This window comes from Acartia tonsa, chromosome 8 (genome assembly GCF_053477335.1).
Source record: "Acartia tonsa isolate MP-2025a chromosome 8, ASM5347733v1, whole genome shotgun sequence".
Taxonomy (NCBI): domain Eukaryota; kingdom Metazoa; phylum Arthropoda; class Copepoda; order Calanoida; family Acartiidae; genus Acartia; species Acartia tonsa.
Genome location: NC_137267.1, coordinates 5,938,420 through 5,957,855, shown reverse-complemented (window position 1 = coordinate 5,957,855; position 19,436 = coordinate 5,938,420). Strand labels below are relative to the sequence as shown.

Sequence of the window (19,436 nt, the reverse complement as noted above, 5' to 3'; positions counted from 1 at the left end):
ATAAAATAATATTTTAAGTGTATTATTTTCATTCATAAAGGGATAAGACAGTGGCTGATAAATTGTCGTATATCCCCGATGATGGCATACAAAAGAACCCCTTCTGTGAATGACAATTAGTGGTTGAAACATTTCAACACTCAACTTAATAAACCAATCCATCAAAATTCATAAAAGTCCCCTAAGTTATTAAGCCAATGAATAAGAAAATTTTATTGTAAAACTTCGAGGAATAGTGCAATAAATATCCCATTGTCCCCTCTCTCTTTCTGTTATAGTTATCCTTGTCCTTGTGTCTGTATCTGCAAGGAGCACAGTAGCTGTCAAGCCAAATAGATCTTTATCTCGGCCAGGCATTCCTTAGATCATACAATACACATATTTACTATAGCATAGAGGTATACTTTCATAAAAAAAGAACCATTATCAATATTTATTTACAAATTAAGTATGATTTATTTAAAAAGCCTTTCTTAAAAAGATTTTGTATCTTTAAAAGAAGGGATAGATAAATAAAAAGATAAAAATAAGCAATACTCTAAAAATATTTCCTACTTCAATTGTATGTATTACAGGTGTCTGCCTAATTTTTGGAACAATTTCACAAACTTGAAATTTCTGAACACCTTGTTTCAATGTTTATGGTGATAATGTAGCGAAGCAATAATAATATAAGTTGCAGTTTTACTCAGGGAAGGGATATTGGACTGTAAATTACACTGGTACCCAAAGTTTTATAACTACATTATCTTCATTTCATCTGCTTTCATTGAACTTTAATTGGCTGGTAAAAAACTAGTAGTGTCCAAACGAATAATATTATATTATAGAAGGGGTATTTTTGTTTATCATTATTGGGAATGTATATCAATTTAGCATTGTCTTATACAACAACAATAATAATATTTTATATTTAAAAATCTAAAAATTATCGATTCGTCTACAAAAAGATACAACCTTCCCTTTCATTTAATACCTTTTTTATTTTTAATTACTAATATAAATCAAAACCATATTTAACCAGGAAAAGAACTAAATTAATTTGTTTGTAAAAAAAATGAAATTATCGTTTTCAAAAGTAAATATGAAATACATACAAAAAGAAAATAATTATAATTGTATACTGATAAGAAACTTAATATCAAGGATTTTTTACTTAATGGTTAGATTATAGAAAATAATGAAAGTGTAATTTTATACATTTTATAACAGCATTTTTCAGTTCTTTTTTAATTTTAAAATATACGACTATTATAATTTATTAGCTTAATTTTCCTAACTTTTTTGTAAAAAATCCTTGAGCAAACTGTGGCTACTTTTAATTACAATTTGAGAAAAACTTTCCTAACTTTTAATGACGTTTTTTTGTTTTGGCCTTTGCCAAGTTTCAACAAGTAATTTTACACAGAGTAATCATTTAATATATTCATTAATTAGATTTTAAAAACTGCTTTCTTAAGAATTGAATAGTCATTTTTTTATCTGGTCGTTTTATCAAATTTTTTGCATATAAGTTATTTAAAATCATTTAACTAATATCATAATTAAAATACTCTTTTACAATTTTAAAGTTTATTAGAATATGATCTATAGTGCTAGTAGGGTTTTGTACAGTATATTTCGATACTGAAGAAAAACTTTTTGCTGTTCTAACATCAACATAAGATAGTTTGAATGGTCAATTAGGTTTTATATTAATCAATGCAACAGTTCTACAGTATAGATGTATATACAGACAACCATCTCCCTTTCTTTTTCAAAGACCTCTTTCGTCTACTTCTAAACTATTTTCTGCTACTTAGCTGTGTTAATATAAACGACACCATTGGTTGATTTTCGATGACCCAATAGAAGAATTGCACAAGGTGGTTGCGATGGGGAGATACAGTTATTTAACCCTTTCTCCCTTTCTAGTGTTTTACTCCAATATCAATGCCTAAAGTTGTCATAATGTTGACATAACTATCAGACATCATTGCAGCTTTGGCCACTTTTTATTCAATGACATGAAGATAACAATAACATAATGTTTATTATGGCGTAATTTTGTGTACAAAGCAGCCAAGCCTCCCCTTGGTCATCCCAAAATTGCATGTTTGTAATTCTTGGCAACGGAAATAGATTTTAAAGACAAGGGATATTACAATATTCAACAGTTTTTTTTTCGCGAGCGCAGCTAACCCTAAATTTATATTGACGGTCAGTCCTTAATAAACTTGACATCAAACACATAGCAAACTATCCCCCCCCCCCCATCATTATATTTTTTTAGTTTATTTAGCTTCGCCAAATAATTTTTTCAAAAAGATCAAAAGCTCTATTGGACATTCTTTATTCTTGATTTACAGCTTCAATAAATTGTAAAATATTTTAATTTTTGCCATTAAAAATAAACTTAAATGATTTAAAATTTAAATCTAAAATGTCCCCCAAACTTAGATATGAATGAATATTAAGATAGAAATGTGTAGAATTTTCTAAAATTGAATGATATCTTTAGATTAGATCTGGAAAATTAACTTTTGAACGACTTTGAATTAAAATATTTGACGGTCCATCGCGTTTAACATGATTTTGGGCAGGTATAGCTTCTCTGAAAAACATTTAAAACAGTATATTCTAACATGACTATAATTTAAACTAAAATAACTTCCTTGTATATGGACGGATTTTAAAAATTCTAAAGATTAATTTGCTTGAATTGAATGAGCAATCGAACAACAATTACAAAATTAGTATTTTCTTGACAAAATAAGCTAGAAAAAAATAGTTATAATTGGCATATTTTTGCTATATAATCATTTTCCGCTTATTGCAAGTCTTTTCTTGTATATTACTTGTGGATAAAAGAATAAATTTTTCAATAAGAATATGAAAATTCAAGACATTTTTTTAAAATGCGCAACCGTGTCTTTTTTCTTGACAAGTTCCACACTTTGACAGCTTTAGAACATTTTTATCAGATCTGAAGAAAAAACTTTCTTAACTTTCGGCTTTTCTTTTAATTTATTAAATTAGGATAGAACATGCCTTTGGATTGATTAAATTTAAAAATTAAATCTTATAATTAAGATTTGAAACAAAATGTCTTTTCAACCCTTAAAATTTTATAATTTAAATGGTTTTGATAGTAATGGATTTAGAATATATGTCAATTTAGGTTGCTAACAATGACATTACTTATTAATCAGTTCGTTCATTCAGTATGAGGAGAGGGAATGGGGAAAGAGGGGTGATTATTTGGCCAGCTAAGAGTTTCACTTTATTAGAGTACATGATAATCTGGAGTAAGATCCAAGTAATAATGAATCCATTTGTAAAATATTTAATAAAAGTGATCAAAGCTTACATAATATTGACAAAAAAGAACATTTTCTTGACATTTACGTCGACATTATCAAACTCTATCGAATATAAAATTTTCATAAGGAAAAAATGAAATAAATATAAGAAACACAGAATGCAAAAATAAATAATTATTGTAGGTCTATAAAAGCATTTAATAAGTTGCATATCGATCCAAGGTTTATGAATGTGGGTGTCTCAGTTATCATGACACATTATAGTTGCAAATAATCCTTATAATAAAGTAACAGGATGTTTGTGTGTTTGTATGTTTATGTCAAAGGATCTCGCTAACCGCTGAATCAATCGGGTTCTCCTTAACAGGGTAGCTTCTCATTGGTCCCGAGAAGGTTTATAACTATTTTGGGATAGGGTACCTCCACCCTCCCCAGAGAAATCGACAAAAATAAAAAAAAAAACGCCGCTCTACGGACATTTTTGAAATTAGCCAAAAACATAACTAACACCTTCGATCGGCGAATTTTTTTTTAGGTAAATAGCTGATTTTTTAAATAGATTGTAAGAAACAATTTTACGTTTCTCGAGGCCTCTATGACCGTAGCTTCTAGTTATATAATACAGGAGCTAAGCTTAGGATAAATGTAACGGAATTAGTTTTGGTCGTAGTAAAGTTTGTGCAGAGTTTGTTCTACTTGCGCTTCCGGTTTCACCACTGGGATAGGGAACTAGATGAAAAACTTTTCTCGTATTCATTCGAATCCGGTGAATAGGAACCGGTTCTCATCCATACGAAAAAACTATGTCTAGCATCGTATTATATCCAGTTTTCTACGAATATAGAAATGTACAATCATAAGATTAAAACCAGTTTTTATAGCCCGTGCCTTTGGAATCTCGGGGCTAGAAAAAATAGTTTTAATCTTATAATTGTACATTCTATATCCGCGGAAAGCCGTTTATAATACGACGAAAGAAATAACTATTCTAGTCATCAAAAAAAGATAATATGGAGATTGGTGTAGTGCTTCCCTAAATTCCAAAATCATGATTTAATCGTTATCAACAAAGAAAACAGGCTGCTGGTTAAGTTGTAATATAAAAATTATTGCTTTTATCATAGAAAAGCATGTCGTATTTGTTATAAATGCAGAAAATTAAACAATTTTTATTATCATCCCTTTTCCATTTACAGTAAATATGCAGGATAAGACAAAGACCGATAAAGTGATGTACATTCCCAATTATGAGATACAAAATTAACTCTTCTGAAACTACAATTAGTAGATGAAACGTTGGGACAGTCAACTTATTGAAACCAAACAAAATTTAATATAAGACCCCAAAGTTTTTAAGCCAACGAATAAGAAAACGTTAATATAAAACTTTAGGGACTGGTGTAATAGACAGCCCAAAGCCCCCTCCCTCACTGGTAAAGATGTAAATATAAATAGAAGAAATTGATATTAGAAATATACTTTAATTAACCTTACAATTAAAGCATGCCCCTCGAGGTATAGACATAGATAGATAGGTAGACTTTGGTTGAAGATGGATAGATGGATATTACTACTGGTGGTATATCTATTTCATAAATGTTTACAATCTATTCATTTTCATATTTGTATATTATAATATTAAACAAACATCCTATACAAATGAGTGCTTCTACAAACTAGCTAAACATTTTTAAAAGCGAAGCTTTTCTATAATTAGGGTCGGTCCGTCCGTTCATACGTCCGAGACGGATAGCTTTTTCGATAATTTAGGCATGTTAGAATTGTCCTATCGATTTCAAACTTTGCATGGTGATCCCTGTAGTACTTAGGTACAAGCGTAGAAAGCGTAGCAACTCTATAATCGTTACCAAAATGTCCGTACGTCCATTTTAAACATGTTAATTTTTTCACTTTTTTAAAAACAATTTTTTATGTGATCTAATTATCCGAATGATCTGATTTTTGGTATACTGATTCCTAGGACAACAAAGTACAATATTAAAAGCAAGGCAACTCTATAATCAAGTCCTAAAACTGTAAGTATGTCCAGAAACATTATCCTGTATCAAGCAGTTTTTCAACAAATTTACTTACAATTTGTTTTGATTTTATACATTTATATTCTGATTATTCAGTTCTGACACTCTATAAGTTCGTTTGTCCTACCATTTCAGAGCTTCACTTTTATGGATGTTGTCATCCTTGTATAGACTTATTCTAATTTAAGATAAAAAAAAACTGTACATAAAATTGGCAAAAAAACTTCTCAATTGTTTATAAAATTAAGAGGAGATTTATTTTAATTTTTCGGCAAAATTGTTATTTTAAAGGTTTTTCAGAAACTCAAAGGACTTTATAAAAGGCAGATGTATTTCAATTTTGTGTGTGTGTATGTGTGTGTGTGTGTGTGTGTGTTTGTATAGCCATTGTTTGTAGTATAAGAGATGTTTTGTCATATTGGGGGTGGGAAAATAAGGGTTTACCCCCCCCCCTAAATTAAAATCAATTTGTTTATATTACTAAGTAAATATGGGTTATTGGCATAATATTAAGTCAATTAAATTTTAGTATTCCAATATCATTGGGCGTTAAAATCCATGTTTTATCGCATTATGATTTAGTGCTGTTATTAAATCAACATAAGCCTGTAGTTAGACCATAAATAGATTACATGGATCTAAAGGGATAAGGCAATGGCCGTTAAAATTGATGTTCATCCCCAGTGATGATACATAAAATTACCCATTCTGTTAATTACGTGTTTGAAACGTTTAGAAACTTTATGAACCAACCAATCAAAATTAAAAAAATACCCCAAAGTGATTAAGCCAACGAATAAGAAAACGTTATAATAAAACTTTGGGGACTAGTGTAATAAAGAGCTCAATGTCCCCTTCCTCCTTGATAATCAAATAAGCTCAAAAAGCCAATTTTATGTCAGTTTTGACCATAATAATTTATATTTTGTTCAACAAGATGAAATTATCAAAACAGTTATCTAATCTAAAAATAATCATAATTATTAATTATTCAAACATTTTTTGGAATATGTTTATTCTATAAATTTTAATAAAATGTTAATTTAGTTGATGCTTCGATACAATTAGGTAATTTATTTTTAATAATATTTGTACGGCTGGCCAAAATTTAACATCAGGAGTGAAACGGAGATTTTTAGAGTTTAATATCTAGGATTTAAAATTATGCTTTCATTTTCTGAAATCTTTTTTCATAGAAAACAAAATACATAAAGAAATTGATATCTCATATTACTAATATTATGGCATTAAAACTATACATATATACCTAATATGATAGTTAAATCAAAATACAAAAATTTTGTGATATCTCAATATTATATCAATTGTAAAAATATCTCAATGATACACACACTCACACTCATACACACACACACGCACACAACACACACATATACACAAAGATACAAACACACACATACACACACACGCACGCACGAAGCAGAAATATCGTGGAAACAATTAAAATCCGATTCTAGCAGGAAAGGTACACAAAAATATCACGAATATTCGGGATGAGACAATTTGACAAACAATATGAAAAGGTAGTTTGCTTTGGTTGGTTCAAGGTGTTTTAATTCTCTATGGAAAATAGCACAAAACATGCCAAAGGTCATTTCATAAACCTTCCAAACTCCAAGATATATTAATCAAGTCATTTTTGGGATTTTGGACATCCTTTAAAATCCTTTAAAGTTATCACTTTCATCCCTGTAGAAAAATATGTTATTGGAAAAATGATTATAGTAGTACAAGGGGGATGAACAAGTCCGTTATAGAATCGTAGGAGGAAAAAAATGTATAAAAATCATAAAAATACCATTTGAAAGTGTATTTTAGATACTCAAACACTACATTTTTTTATTTAAAAGTATTATTAAATATTTTGAAAGATTTTTATAATTGATTAAAATGTATTTTATACAACCTCTCACAAATTCTACTTTTTCTGTACTCAAATAAGATATTTACTGTCATATAATAAGTCAAAAAAGTAATAAAATCAGTCATATTGTGATATTTTTCCTTTAATTGGTCATATTCCTACTTTTGTATTAAAACGCAAAAAGTCAATTAGTTCAGATATATATACATATAAAAATCTCATAAAAACCTATAAAAAATATATTTTCTATTATCTTTTATTTGTTTTTTTTATCCTTATCTCAAGACATACTAACAAAAGCATCCTCCAAATACTTTATATGAGCAAAAAGTTTGGAAACAGAAAAATGCACAACACAAAAATATTGAAAGTGCATTGCTATCAGAAAAACAATGGAATTGTAAATCTGCTGTAAAAATGCTTGACCTTTTAGGTGGAAAAAGGTTATGCTTTCAATAATTAATGATAAAATAAAACGTATTATAGCAATCTGTGTTCAATCAAAACCATTTTGTTAACACTTCTACTGGTTTTATATCAAATTTATTACACCTAATTACTACTAGAACCATATATCTACAAGTTAAAGCATTTTAACAATGACATTATGATTTTAGTCATATGTTGAAATAATAATATAAATAAATTTTTAAGGATCATATAATTTTTGTTAAACTTTTTAAAAGCTTTTTTAATTCCTTTATTTCTTGAAATACACACACACACAAACACACACACAAACACACACACACACACACACACACACACACACACACACATGTGTACATGGTTCAAGTCTCAGCATTGATCATCATTATCTCTTTTTATTCACTGAATTATAAATTCTACAAGTTTTCAAACAAAACAGCCAAAAAATCCAGGAAAAAAATAATTAAAATCTGCAAACAATTGACGAAAATTCACTGAATCAAGTACAAAATTAACATATTATGAATTGAATTTATGATTTGATATTGATTTAACCTTAAAAAGCATCAATTTTTACACTTTTAACGATTTTGTAGAAGCACTTTATAAAATTTTTGGTATCCTGCTATCTTGTATAATGTATCATAACTTGTACAAAACCAAAAATAAAAAAAGCAGTACCATGCCTTTAAAAAGAAAAAAATAATGTTAAATTTTTCCTTAAATATATTTTTATTGGATGAAATCATTGATGTGCCAAAATTTTCTAATAAACATTATCTATGAATCAAAGTTTTCTTGAAAACTGGCAGAAAATTGAATAATTTAATAATTTAACATAACATGTTAGATTGATAATTTATTTTGACCACAATAATGTATCTTTCAAGAAGTGTATCAAAACAAATCCCCCCATAAAATTACAATTCAACCCCCCAATTTCAAATTTTATACTTGACCAATTCCCCACTTAAAATGAACCCCCTAAAATCCAATACTACTATTGCGTAGCTTGTATAAGACTTGCCCCTGGGCACTAACTCTAGACCCAATTAGGTGGTTTGGTCAAAATCTCCCTTGTTTATCAAATTTTCTTAGGTATTGCCCGCAGGGCTATTAGCAATCCAGTGCATCTATACAATGTAATTTTATACAGGGTGGGTTTTTTTACAAAAAAAAATTTAAAACTTTTTTGGGGGAGTTTGAAAATAGTTCAATATGATTATGAAGAAAAATATATCTTAAAATGAAGACGAAGAAAGTCCCTCAATGACGTCATAAAAATGAGGGATGAGGAGAGGAGGAGTAGGAAAGAAAACCGCTAAAAAAGAGATGGACAATCCCTCGTTTTTATAACGTAACATGCTGATTTTTTGAGGGACTTTCTTCGTCTTCTCTAAAAATTCAACATTACAAATATCCGGGACACCCTGTAAATTATGTTAGGGGGTTACAAGCCCCAAAACCCTCCAACCACAAACTTAATAACATGCATTATATTTTGAGGGAGGGTTTCGGGGGGGGGGGGGGATTTGATGCTATTGCTTTAATTATGAAAAACAATGAAAATAATAATATAATATCCCCCATATATAAAGGGGGGTTATTGAAGTAATAAAGGGTTATATAGACCAAATTTTAGACAAAGCATAAAAAACAAATGGGGTAATTTTGAGACGGGGGGCTTTTGGGTGGAGTGGGGGGGGGATATTTGGTTGAAAATAACAAAATTATAGGTAAAATATGAGTATATAAGCCCCAAGGCTTTTAGTAAAAAATTGAGCTCCATACTTTAAAAAAGCGAATTGGTATTAAGAAAAAGAGTGAATATAATAGGAATTGTAATTATATGTCTTCAGCTTGAATAAAGCCAGAAAAAAAGTTCCCAAATTTTGTGAATATTTTGGTAAATCTCACACCATGAATTATACATAATTACACACATGTCGACATAGAAAACTTTAATTTCTCATTTTCTTTTGTTTTTACAAAAGCTACACAAAATTGTGTGTGTGTGGTTATTTTTGTGTGTGTTAGATTACAAGATAAGTTACAACATATGTTTAGCCCACCCTCTTACTATATCCCCCATCCCCCTCATTTTTAAAACAGCTGAAATATGGTTTGGTGCGGCGTGCAGCACCATGTCAAAATGCGCGTAAAATTGCCGCCAAGCTCTGTTTTTGTTATGCGCGCAAGAAGCGACTGAAAAAAAACTTTAATATTCTTTGCCTCGTCTTAATGGAGTTATTTTGAATGATAAATATAGGTTTATGTAAATGACTAAATAGCCTTTAGCATATTTTAGGTGTAAAAAATTCAAACAATAAACACTTTTGCGTTTAAAGCAAATTTTTTTTATAGAAATTGTTAACTTATTTTTAATCTAAAATAAAACCAGCTTAACTACTATTTTAAAAAATAAAATTTTAAGTCAGATGTTTAGAATAAAGGTAAAATAAGGAGAGGAAAAGGACTTTCAATAAAAAAATGATTTGCATTAAAATTTAATAAGAAAACAAAATATATTTTTTTTTGTAAAATTTTTGTTTAATATTTTTACATAAGGAATTTTTACAACTATTCTAGTACTACTTCTTGTTGTTCGCCCCTCGCCTCTGGGAGAGGAAGACGAAGAAAGTACCTCAAAAATCAGCATGTTACGTCATAAATACGAGGGATTATCCATCTCTTTTTTAGAGGTTTTCTTTTCCACTCCTCCTCTCCTCGTCCCTCATTTTTATGACGTCAATGAGGGACTTTCTTCGTCTTTCTTCAGACAAAAAAACTTATTATTTTTAATCATAGGATAGGTTTGATTTTTAGCATAATTTTCAATTTCTTCGAAGAAGACAAACAATAGATTTTTATCTATAGGCAGAAACAATGGTCCACACGTAGATCAAAATCCAGGAAAAACAGGTTTTATACACAAAGGGATAAGGATATAAAACTCAAAGAAAAATTAGTATTAATTGCTTTAATAATATGCTATTTATAGTGCCTATAAAGATGCTGTCCTACCATTAGCCAATCAAAATGTATACAGGTCTGCCATTGGTAATTTAGTCTGTTTATTGGCCTATAATTGGTCATTTGTATTGTATGACGTAATTTTTTAAAAAGCAGTATGATAAGCTTCTCTTAAATCCACAAAAAAGGAAGGCAGAATAGTTCTTTTATTATGTTAAACATTCCTTTTCCTAAGTTTTATAATGGTAGTATACAATACTAATATGTACAAGGATATCATTATCCATAAGTAGCAAAGAAAAAAGGGACGCTTTTTATATGCATATTAAAAATTACGTCATATAAATGACCATTGATACGCCAATACACAGACTAAATTACCAATGGCAGGCCAGTATAAATTTTAATTGACCAATAGTGGGCTAGTATGACGTCATTTTTTACATGAACTAAAAAAAGCTTCAACAAAAAAGGTTTTCATATTACTTTTTAAAAAACTAGCGACTACGCCCCTAGCCTCTAGGGTCCTTTAGGGCGTAGGGGGTCGAATGATTCCTGTCCCATATTTTTAATTTTGAATTTTAAAAAAAAAATAGGGAGGGAGGAGTTTATTTTTTTATAGGGGCGATTTCTCTTTAGAGTTAGGTGGTTTCCTCCCGAAAAATAGTTAAAAACCTTCCCTGGACCTATAAGCAGCTTCACTGTAAATACTAACCATATCTATTTAGCGGTTAGTGAGATCCTTCGCTACAGACAAAAAAAAGCTTACTACTTTATATAATAGAATAGGAAAGGGGTACTTCAAACATCTTTTTAATGCAAAATTAAAAGATTTAATTAAAAAAGTAGTCATGAGGACATACACAATACAATAAGAGTGAGTTATAGAGTAGGTATACCAAACCAGACTATTGGTAGGCAAACCAGGGATCTAAAGGGATAAGACAATGACCGATAAATTGATGTACATCCCCAATGATGATACACAAAATTACCCATTCCTTAGATTACAATAAAAGGCCGAAACGTTTGGACACTCAACTTAATGAACAAACTAATCAAAATTCATTGAAGGTCCTTAAAGTTGTTAAGCCAACGAATGATAAAACTTTGGGGACTAGTGTAAAAAAAACCAGCCCAATGTCCCCTCCCTTCCTGTAGACAATCACATATGTGTTTGTTTGAATGAAAACCAAAAATGGAGGGTTGGGGGGGAGAGGGGAGGATGGGCAATGTTACGCGAATACAATAGCACAAAGATGGTAGATAAATAAATATATACACAAAAAGGATAAGTATACTGAAAAACAATTGAAAAAAAGACATATAGACATCTTTACACTTAAATGCAGAAAAAACAATACAGTTTGTCTAAATAATAGTCATTTTTTACTAGCTAAAAAATTAGATGCAATCAGATTAGCCCGTAAAAATCCTTATTTTTATTTGATTTATATTAATTTATTTAGTTTACCCATCCCTGTCCACGGCTAGAAGATGTTTATCTTTGTGGAATCCGTTGCTCACTGCAACGTCAATGTCACAGGACATTCATATCAAGGTAGACTATTCCCTGCTAGACTTTTATGCTGGCATTATATCAACAAATAAAATGTATAATTATATACTTTAGCGATTCAACTACTTTAACACAAATTTAAACTAATTATAACTATAACTATCCTTATACTAAAGTAACAGGATGTCTGTTTGTACCGAAGGATCTCGCTAACCGCTGAACCGATAGGGTTCTCTTTTACAGGGTAGATTCTCATAGGTCCCGGGGAGGTTTATACTATAACCACCCTTCGAAAAGAAATCACAAAAAAATAAAAAAAAAATTACGTTTCTCCATTTAACAAAGAGAGTTCAACGAAACATAAACGTCAAACGCACCATAGACATATTTAAATATAAAAAAACACATTTAAAGTGCCACTAGAGGCCTCTAGGGGCGTAGCCGCTAGTCTATTATAAAGTAGAAAGGTATTATGTTTGTCAGTAAAGATCTCACACTCACACCGATCGTATTCAAATTTTTAAGGTAGCTTCATTTTTATCCAATTGTACGATTTTAAACAATTCTATTTTAAATTTAAGTCTTGGGATATTTTTCAGCTAGCGGCATAATCGCTAGTATTAAAAGCTGCAACCATCCATATAGATATTAAGTCTTTATAAATAAACGTTTGTAAACTTTTTTTGATAGACATGGCAATGAAAAGAAATTCTTTAAGAATTTTAGGATTCTCCTTCTTTATCATTTTATCAATCTTTATTTGTCAACTTTGAGGACCTTTCCCTTAGATATTAAACCAATAATTTTATATTTTAAATAACGCTATTTATATGATAATTCTAAGCCTGAAGTTTCATGTTTTTTTAAGCACTGGAATTACAAATTGTCCAAAAAATCAGCCATGTGACGTCATAAAAATGATGGATGAGAGGAGAAGAGGGAAAGAAAACCCATAAAAAAGAGATGAATAATCCCTCATTTTTATGACGTCACATGGCTGATGTTTTGAGACACTTTGAACGAAGTCCCGGGCCAACAAAACTAGTATAAATATTATAACTTTTATTTATAATTCGAGGAAAATTAGCTAAAATTCAGTATTGCTAATCAAGCGAATATTAAATGGTTTCCAAGCCATACTGGAAATAGAAAATCTTACCTGGTTTTGGAACATTTCTCTTGACCTGCATCCACTTGTATGTGGGCACAGCCTGCTGCGCCTTGGCGGGGTAATCCCCGTAGCCGGACAGATCGTGCGGGGACCTCAGCTTGCTGAAGTGGTGCGGGTACAGCCCGTACTGGCTCCCGTACGACATGCCGTCCAGGTAGGGGTTGAAGGAACCGGTTTGAGAGGTCAGGCCGCTCTCGCCGTGGTGCGCCATCTCGCCTGAAGTAAAGATAGAGTTATTTTTTTCTAGAAATATAAATGGATATAGAATACGTGGATATTGGCAGAAATTCTCGCATATCCTGATAAAATATTTCTCCCAACTGGCTATTATAACAATAACCCTCCCCTCCCCTGACCATGGAAGATCTTATTGACCAATATATGAGAACTATATTAGCAACCTAAATTGATGACAAAATATCCACTTATTATTTATCCATTGATAAAATATTATAATATAATTTTGTACAAGGAATTTTAAATAAAATTTTCAAATTTATTCAAGATCGACAGAAGACTATTTAGATAGTCAGATAGATAGATAGACATACAAGCTAATAGATAGATAGATAAAAGAAAATTTTCTTGTATTCCAAGCATATTAAGTTGACCATTACAAACCATAGAAATGTAATTAAGCAACCAACATTATACCCCCCCAATAAAACCCCCTTATAACCCCCCTAAGCACCCCCCTTCCTCTCCTAAGTATGAAATTTAAGGGGGGTTATCATAGGAATTAAGATTCTAAAAAGTTGTTTCTTGGTACATTTTATTATAAAAACAAATAAAATTATTAAATTTTCCAAGTTTCTTTAATTTTAAATTCTCTGTTATAATCCCAAAATTTGTAAAATTTCTAAAGCCCATAATTTTTTAAAAGGGTATTTAATTTGTGTCTATTTTCCGTGGTGATTAAAAATATTTGTTGGCGTGGTATGAAATTGAATTGAAGTTAATGTGACCACTGATTATGTAAATATCAACAATATTTTCAGACAGGGAGGGAGGGAGGGGACATTGGGCTGTTTATTACGCCAGTCCCCAAATTTTATAATTACGTTTTCTTACTTGTTGGCTTGTCAACTTTGGGGACTTTTGTTGAATTTTGATTGGTTGGTTCTTTGAGTTAAGTTTCAAAACGCTCAACCACTAACTGTAATTTACAGAAGGGGATAATTTTTGTCTCATCATTTGGGATGTACATCAATTTATCGGCCATTGTCATATCCCTTTAGATCCCTGATTTTGGGCGACACTCATATTGAGAAAATAAAAATACTACAAAAACATCTTATTTAGATATTCTTATAATAGCTATAGATTAATGTATAGTAGCTGCAGCACTTATGCAACACTTTGTTCAGCTACAATGTATGTATTAAGGGTTAATATTGGTTTTAATATCTACATAAGTTGGCTTTGCACTATATTTATGTATTGGAAAACCATTAAGTTATAAATTAACACATTGCTTTATAAAAATTGAATCTTTTCACTTAAATTATTGTATTATCCTTATTTTTCTCTCTTATAAATATCTTTCCCCCTTTTTGTTCCATGATTTTAAATCTTTGAATTCTTTCCTTTTAGGGGGGGGGGATGGGGTGGTTAAGTGGTGTTATGGGGGTGTAATGTACACCCCTCCCCCTCCCTCCCTCCTTTCTATTTTGGTGACACGGTGATTGGTTTCTAATTGTGTAGAACTCATTACAGCCGCGATGATGGATCAGCCAGGTAATTAACTCCGCATTTTGCGGCCACAGTCCACTCACGGACAGGCATAGGGCACCTGTAGATAAATCATTTCTTCTCCCAACTCTCAAGTTAAAAATAATAGGTGCCTTTAATTTACTATGATATGTATCAAATCAAATAATTTTTCTCAAAATTTTTTTTGGCATAGGAAAAGTATAAGGCCAAATATTTTTTTTTATTACAGTGACAAAACTCTGTCTGTAAATTTCATCTATAAAATTAATCTACAAGCCACTCCCCCTTTTAAAACTCCTTAATTTTATATTCTATTAAGCTACCCCCCCCCCCTCCCCCATTGATTTGGTTATTTTTCTGTCAACTGTCCAAAAATTGGTTCTGACTTCCTATTTGTTGGTAAAATGACCCCCTGTCCCACCCCTCCTGCCCCCATATTATGGTTTCATGCATGCATAATATATATGTAAACCACAGTAAAGGCCCCCCCTTTCATTGGATTATATGCATATAAAGTAGCCGCCCCCATCCCCCCTTTATAGAATAATTGCCCCCCTTTTCTTTTCCTGTAATTTTAAAGGTGGTGATACGAAATTATTGTTTTTAAAAAATTTTATAATGCCTAATAAAAGAAGAAAAGAAAATTATTCTATTTAAACTTTACCTATAAAACAATGAACAATAAATTGATGTACATCCCAAATGATGATAAACAAAATTATCAATAAAAGTTTTTGAAGCGACGAATTTAGAAAACTTTGTTATCATTTTGATTTAAAGTCCAATTTACTCTTCCTCACCTAAAACCAAAGAACAATTTTTGTTCAATTGAATTTCGACTATGGATGTATAAAATTGGCAAAAATATGAATATCGTAGCCCATCCAATTTTGCTATTTACTTCCTTTGCAAAGACGACAAGATGTGTGAGAGTTTGGCCACGGTGACGAGTTTTCAAAGGCTTTAGCGGTAAGTAATTAACAATCAACTAGGTACAGGAAACTTAGGTTTTAATTTGTTCATGCAAAATTTACATTTATACCCCTTTATGTCGCATATAATCAACACACTGATTAGGGTAATTACGATTTAATAAGGTGGCTTCATTAGGTATAAGTTTTCTTTAAAATGTTTGAAAAATTTAAACAATTATATTCAAAAAATTTAACCCTTTTCTTATATTCTATAATCAATTTTAACTTGTTTGTTTAAATCTTTTTCTATTATATTTTAATTTATTTTTGAAGTCCTTGTTTCATTGAATGTGGAGAAATTTTCTAACATTTATAAGTTATAAATTTAATTTTTTGTTTTCTTTTAAAAACAAGAAATTAAGCTAATAAGTTAAAGTATGGAATAATTATAATGGGAAATAAAAATTTTAGAAATCTAGTAAAATAATAATTATTTCTTTCATCGTATTATAAACAGCTTTCCGCGGATATAGAATGTACAATTATGAGATTAAAACCAGTTTTTAGCCCTGAGGTGCCAAGGCACGGGCAAAAAAAGTGTTTTTAATCTTATGATTGTACATTTTTATATTCGTAGAAAGCTGGATATAATACGATGCTAGACATAGTTTTTTCGCATAGATGAGAACCGGTTCCTATCCACCGGATTCGAATGAATACGAGAAAATAATAATTTATACTTATTTCCAATTTTTTTGGCCCCAAAAAGCCCGAGCCAATAAAACATATTTTAATATTCGTAGAAAATTTTCAATATTACGACACGATACATGATTTTTCAGAAAGGTTCAGAACCGGTTAGTCGGTTTCCAAGCCATACTGGAAAAATAATTATTAAATTATTCAAATTTATCAGCCACAATAACTTCCTATAAATTACAATATAGTCGAATTTAACTTTAAAATTAGATTTCGTCAAATTGCTTTGACAAGGAAGACTAAATCCTACCGTAATGATGAGCGTAGCTGGCTTGAACAAGACTGGCATGTTGTGCTGCACTGTAGCCATGGTGGTGTGGATAACCAGAGGGATAACCCTGACAGATCATAAGTTAATTTCACAACTTTCACAAGTTTTTTTTCTCCATAAAATATTTGAATAGACTTTTTGATAATTTTTGCTAGAAAAAAAATAAGACAATATATGTAGTCTTATTCACGTTGATTTAAACTATAATGCAATAAATAAAAATCAAATTTTATTGAAATAAGTATGTTTTATAAATTTTTTTGCAGTTTGAAATTTAAAAAAATACTAAATATTTACCTAAACTATAAAAATCGTTTTCTCCATTTTTCTGACATTTCAAATGTACTTAAGTAAATTATCAGACCTTCTAATCTTAGAACATAGTACGCAAAAAGATTTTACTCAAATTAAAAATATTCTACTGTATTTTGATTTTATTGGATACAAATTTGAAGAAGATGTTTGCTTTGACCGCTAAGTTGTGAAATTATTCCTTAATATCAGCTGATCCATCCAGGTTAGCATACTGTAGGCTTGTCTCTCCTGATAATAAACCAGGCTGACCTGCACGCGAGGAACATTTTCATTATTAGGGTTTTCAAAAGATTTAAGTAAATGAATAGGGGGGACATGAACCACATGGCGGGGACCCTGTCACGATTTTGTATTGGGTCTTTGAAATCAACTAATAGCATTGGAAATATAAGCACCTACAAATGAACAGAAAGCAATTTGCTAGCAGACGAAAAGGGTCTCCAACACCTTAGACTAGTAAATTTTCTGGATTATGCATCTATACTTATACATTTAGTAGTAAAGCTATAAGGTTAAGGCAGCTGAGTCATTTAAAAATCAAATATCTCATTTTAAAAAAAAACTTAAAAGACTATGAAAATTTTATATTGAGTAAGGTTTATTATTGGCCTATCTTTGAATTTATATACAATTTTCTTTTCATTTGTAAAACAAAAAACGCGTAATTAGTATATCATTTCATCTTTAAATGAACTAATTGTAATTTGAAGTAACATCAAAATTGCGTAAAAGCCTTAAAAGGAATCTTATTAAACCAACTCTTATTAAGATTTAACTTTGCACTACTAGATTCTAACTACAAGTTAAAATTGAATTTTTCCCATTTTTTTAAACCTAAAGCTAAGAAATCAATATGCTTTGAATTTTATAAAAGTTTAAATATTTTCATCAGCCAATTCTTTCAAAGGACCTTTTTTTTGTCAACCCAGGGCTTGAAAATGGTTCCTGTGGGTGAATGTGAAGGGTTAGGTTCATATTTAGTTTCAGGTTGACTTGTAACAATGGGACCCCCGCTGCCCGTCCGCAAGCTGTCCCCGCCGGTCACGCCGGGATACCCGTTGCCCGAGCCGCCGCCAGGCGAGCCCGGATCACCGCCCCCGCTCGAGCCGGAGCCGTAAAAGGCGGATAGCTGCTCCGAAGAGGGATAGTGGGGAGAACCGCCGTACGCCGCCTCGGGCGGACAAATACCGAAAGCCGCCGCGTTTGTGTTCATTGTATAGACCGCCAGGTTGACGACTTAGTAAAATATATATTCAAACTTAACGTTAAGATACAACAAACGACGTTGTATCTAAGTTTACTCCACGTTATATTGGCCTTTTTATATCACAGTTTAACGTTTTACCGATGCGGCGTGTTTCGGCGGGTTGTTATTACACCGCCGAAAGCAGAATTATCGATGTATCGTCACTTAAATCACTTGATAATTATAATTCATCCAATTTGGGCCAAGATCAAATTAAATTGGTTTTTAATTGGCTGCTAAAACAATTCATTTTTAAAGCATTTTATCATTTTGGCACAACTGCCGGCTAAATATGCTTCTTAAAAAAATCACTTTTTGTGTAAAATTGCAGAAAAATTCACTAAGCCATTAAGATAATGCGAAAAAGCGCATTTATGGTAGAAAAAAATATAGCAAATGGCTCAGAATTTGAATATCAGTGTCTCTAGGTTGTATTCTGTGCTGTATCCTCTAGCAAACTGTAATCTACACCCTTCTCCTTCCCCAACAATCCTCAAATCTGCTCTCACTCCTTCCCCTTTTCTCACTTCTCAACCTCCTACACCGCCGCTACTAAGATCCAAAGTGCCGCCAAATTTTCCTGCCCCCATTCCCTTCTCTTGCTTCCCCCTGACTCTCGGCTACCACTCTGCCTGACAGTTGCCGCCAAATTTAGGTCACGTGACCCCGGCTTCCACCAATCCGTGCACAGCGGAAGCAGAATTTAACCCATGATAAATTCTGGCTCAATTTTTTGTTTCACTAAAAAAAGTTTCAAATTTTAACCAACATTTTTGTCGAATACAAATAATTTGCTCTTTTGCCGTAGAGAACTTTTCTTTTTGACATTATTCTTTAGGTTTAATTTTAGAGAGAAATTCGCCATTTATACTAAAATTTATGGGGAAATTTTGGGATTTG

General features: G+C 31.1%; 1 protein-coding gene across 1 annotated transcript in view; it reads right to left on the bottom strand.

The window, feature by feature from the left end:
• The window catches only part of LOC145325872 (homeobox protein Hox-A1-like), a 41,255-nt gene extending 22,097 nt beyond the window's left edge, over positions 1-19,158 (bottom strand). Inside the window, exons 1-4 of the mRNA XM_080168844.1 lie at positions 18,239-19,158; positions 17,471-17,542; positions 16,955-17,044; positions 13,307-13,534 (exon numbers count right to left, since the gene is read on the bottom strand). Coding sequence (XP_080024970.1) covers positions 13,307-13,534; positions 16,955-17,044; positions 17,471-17,542; positions 18,239-18,503 — 655 coding nt within the window. The 5' untranslated portion in view covers positions 18,504-19,158. The remainder of the gene's footprint in view (positions 1-13,306; positions 13,535-16,954; positions 17,045-17,470; positions 17,543-18,238) is intronic.
• Positions 19,159-19,436: the final 278 nt, after the last annotated feature.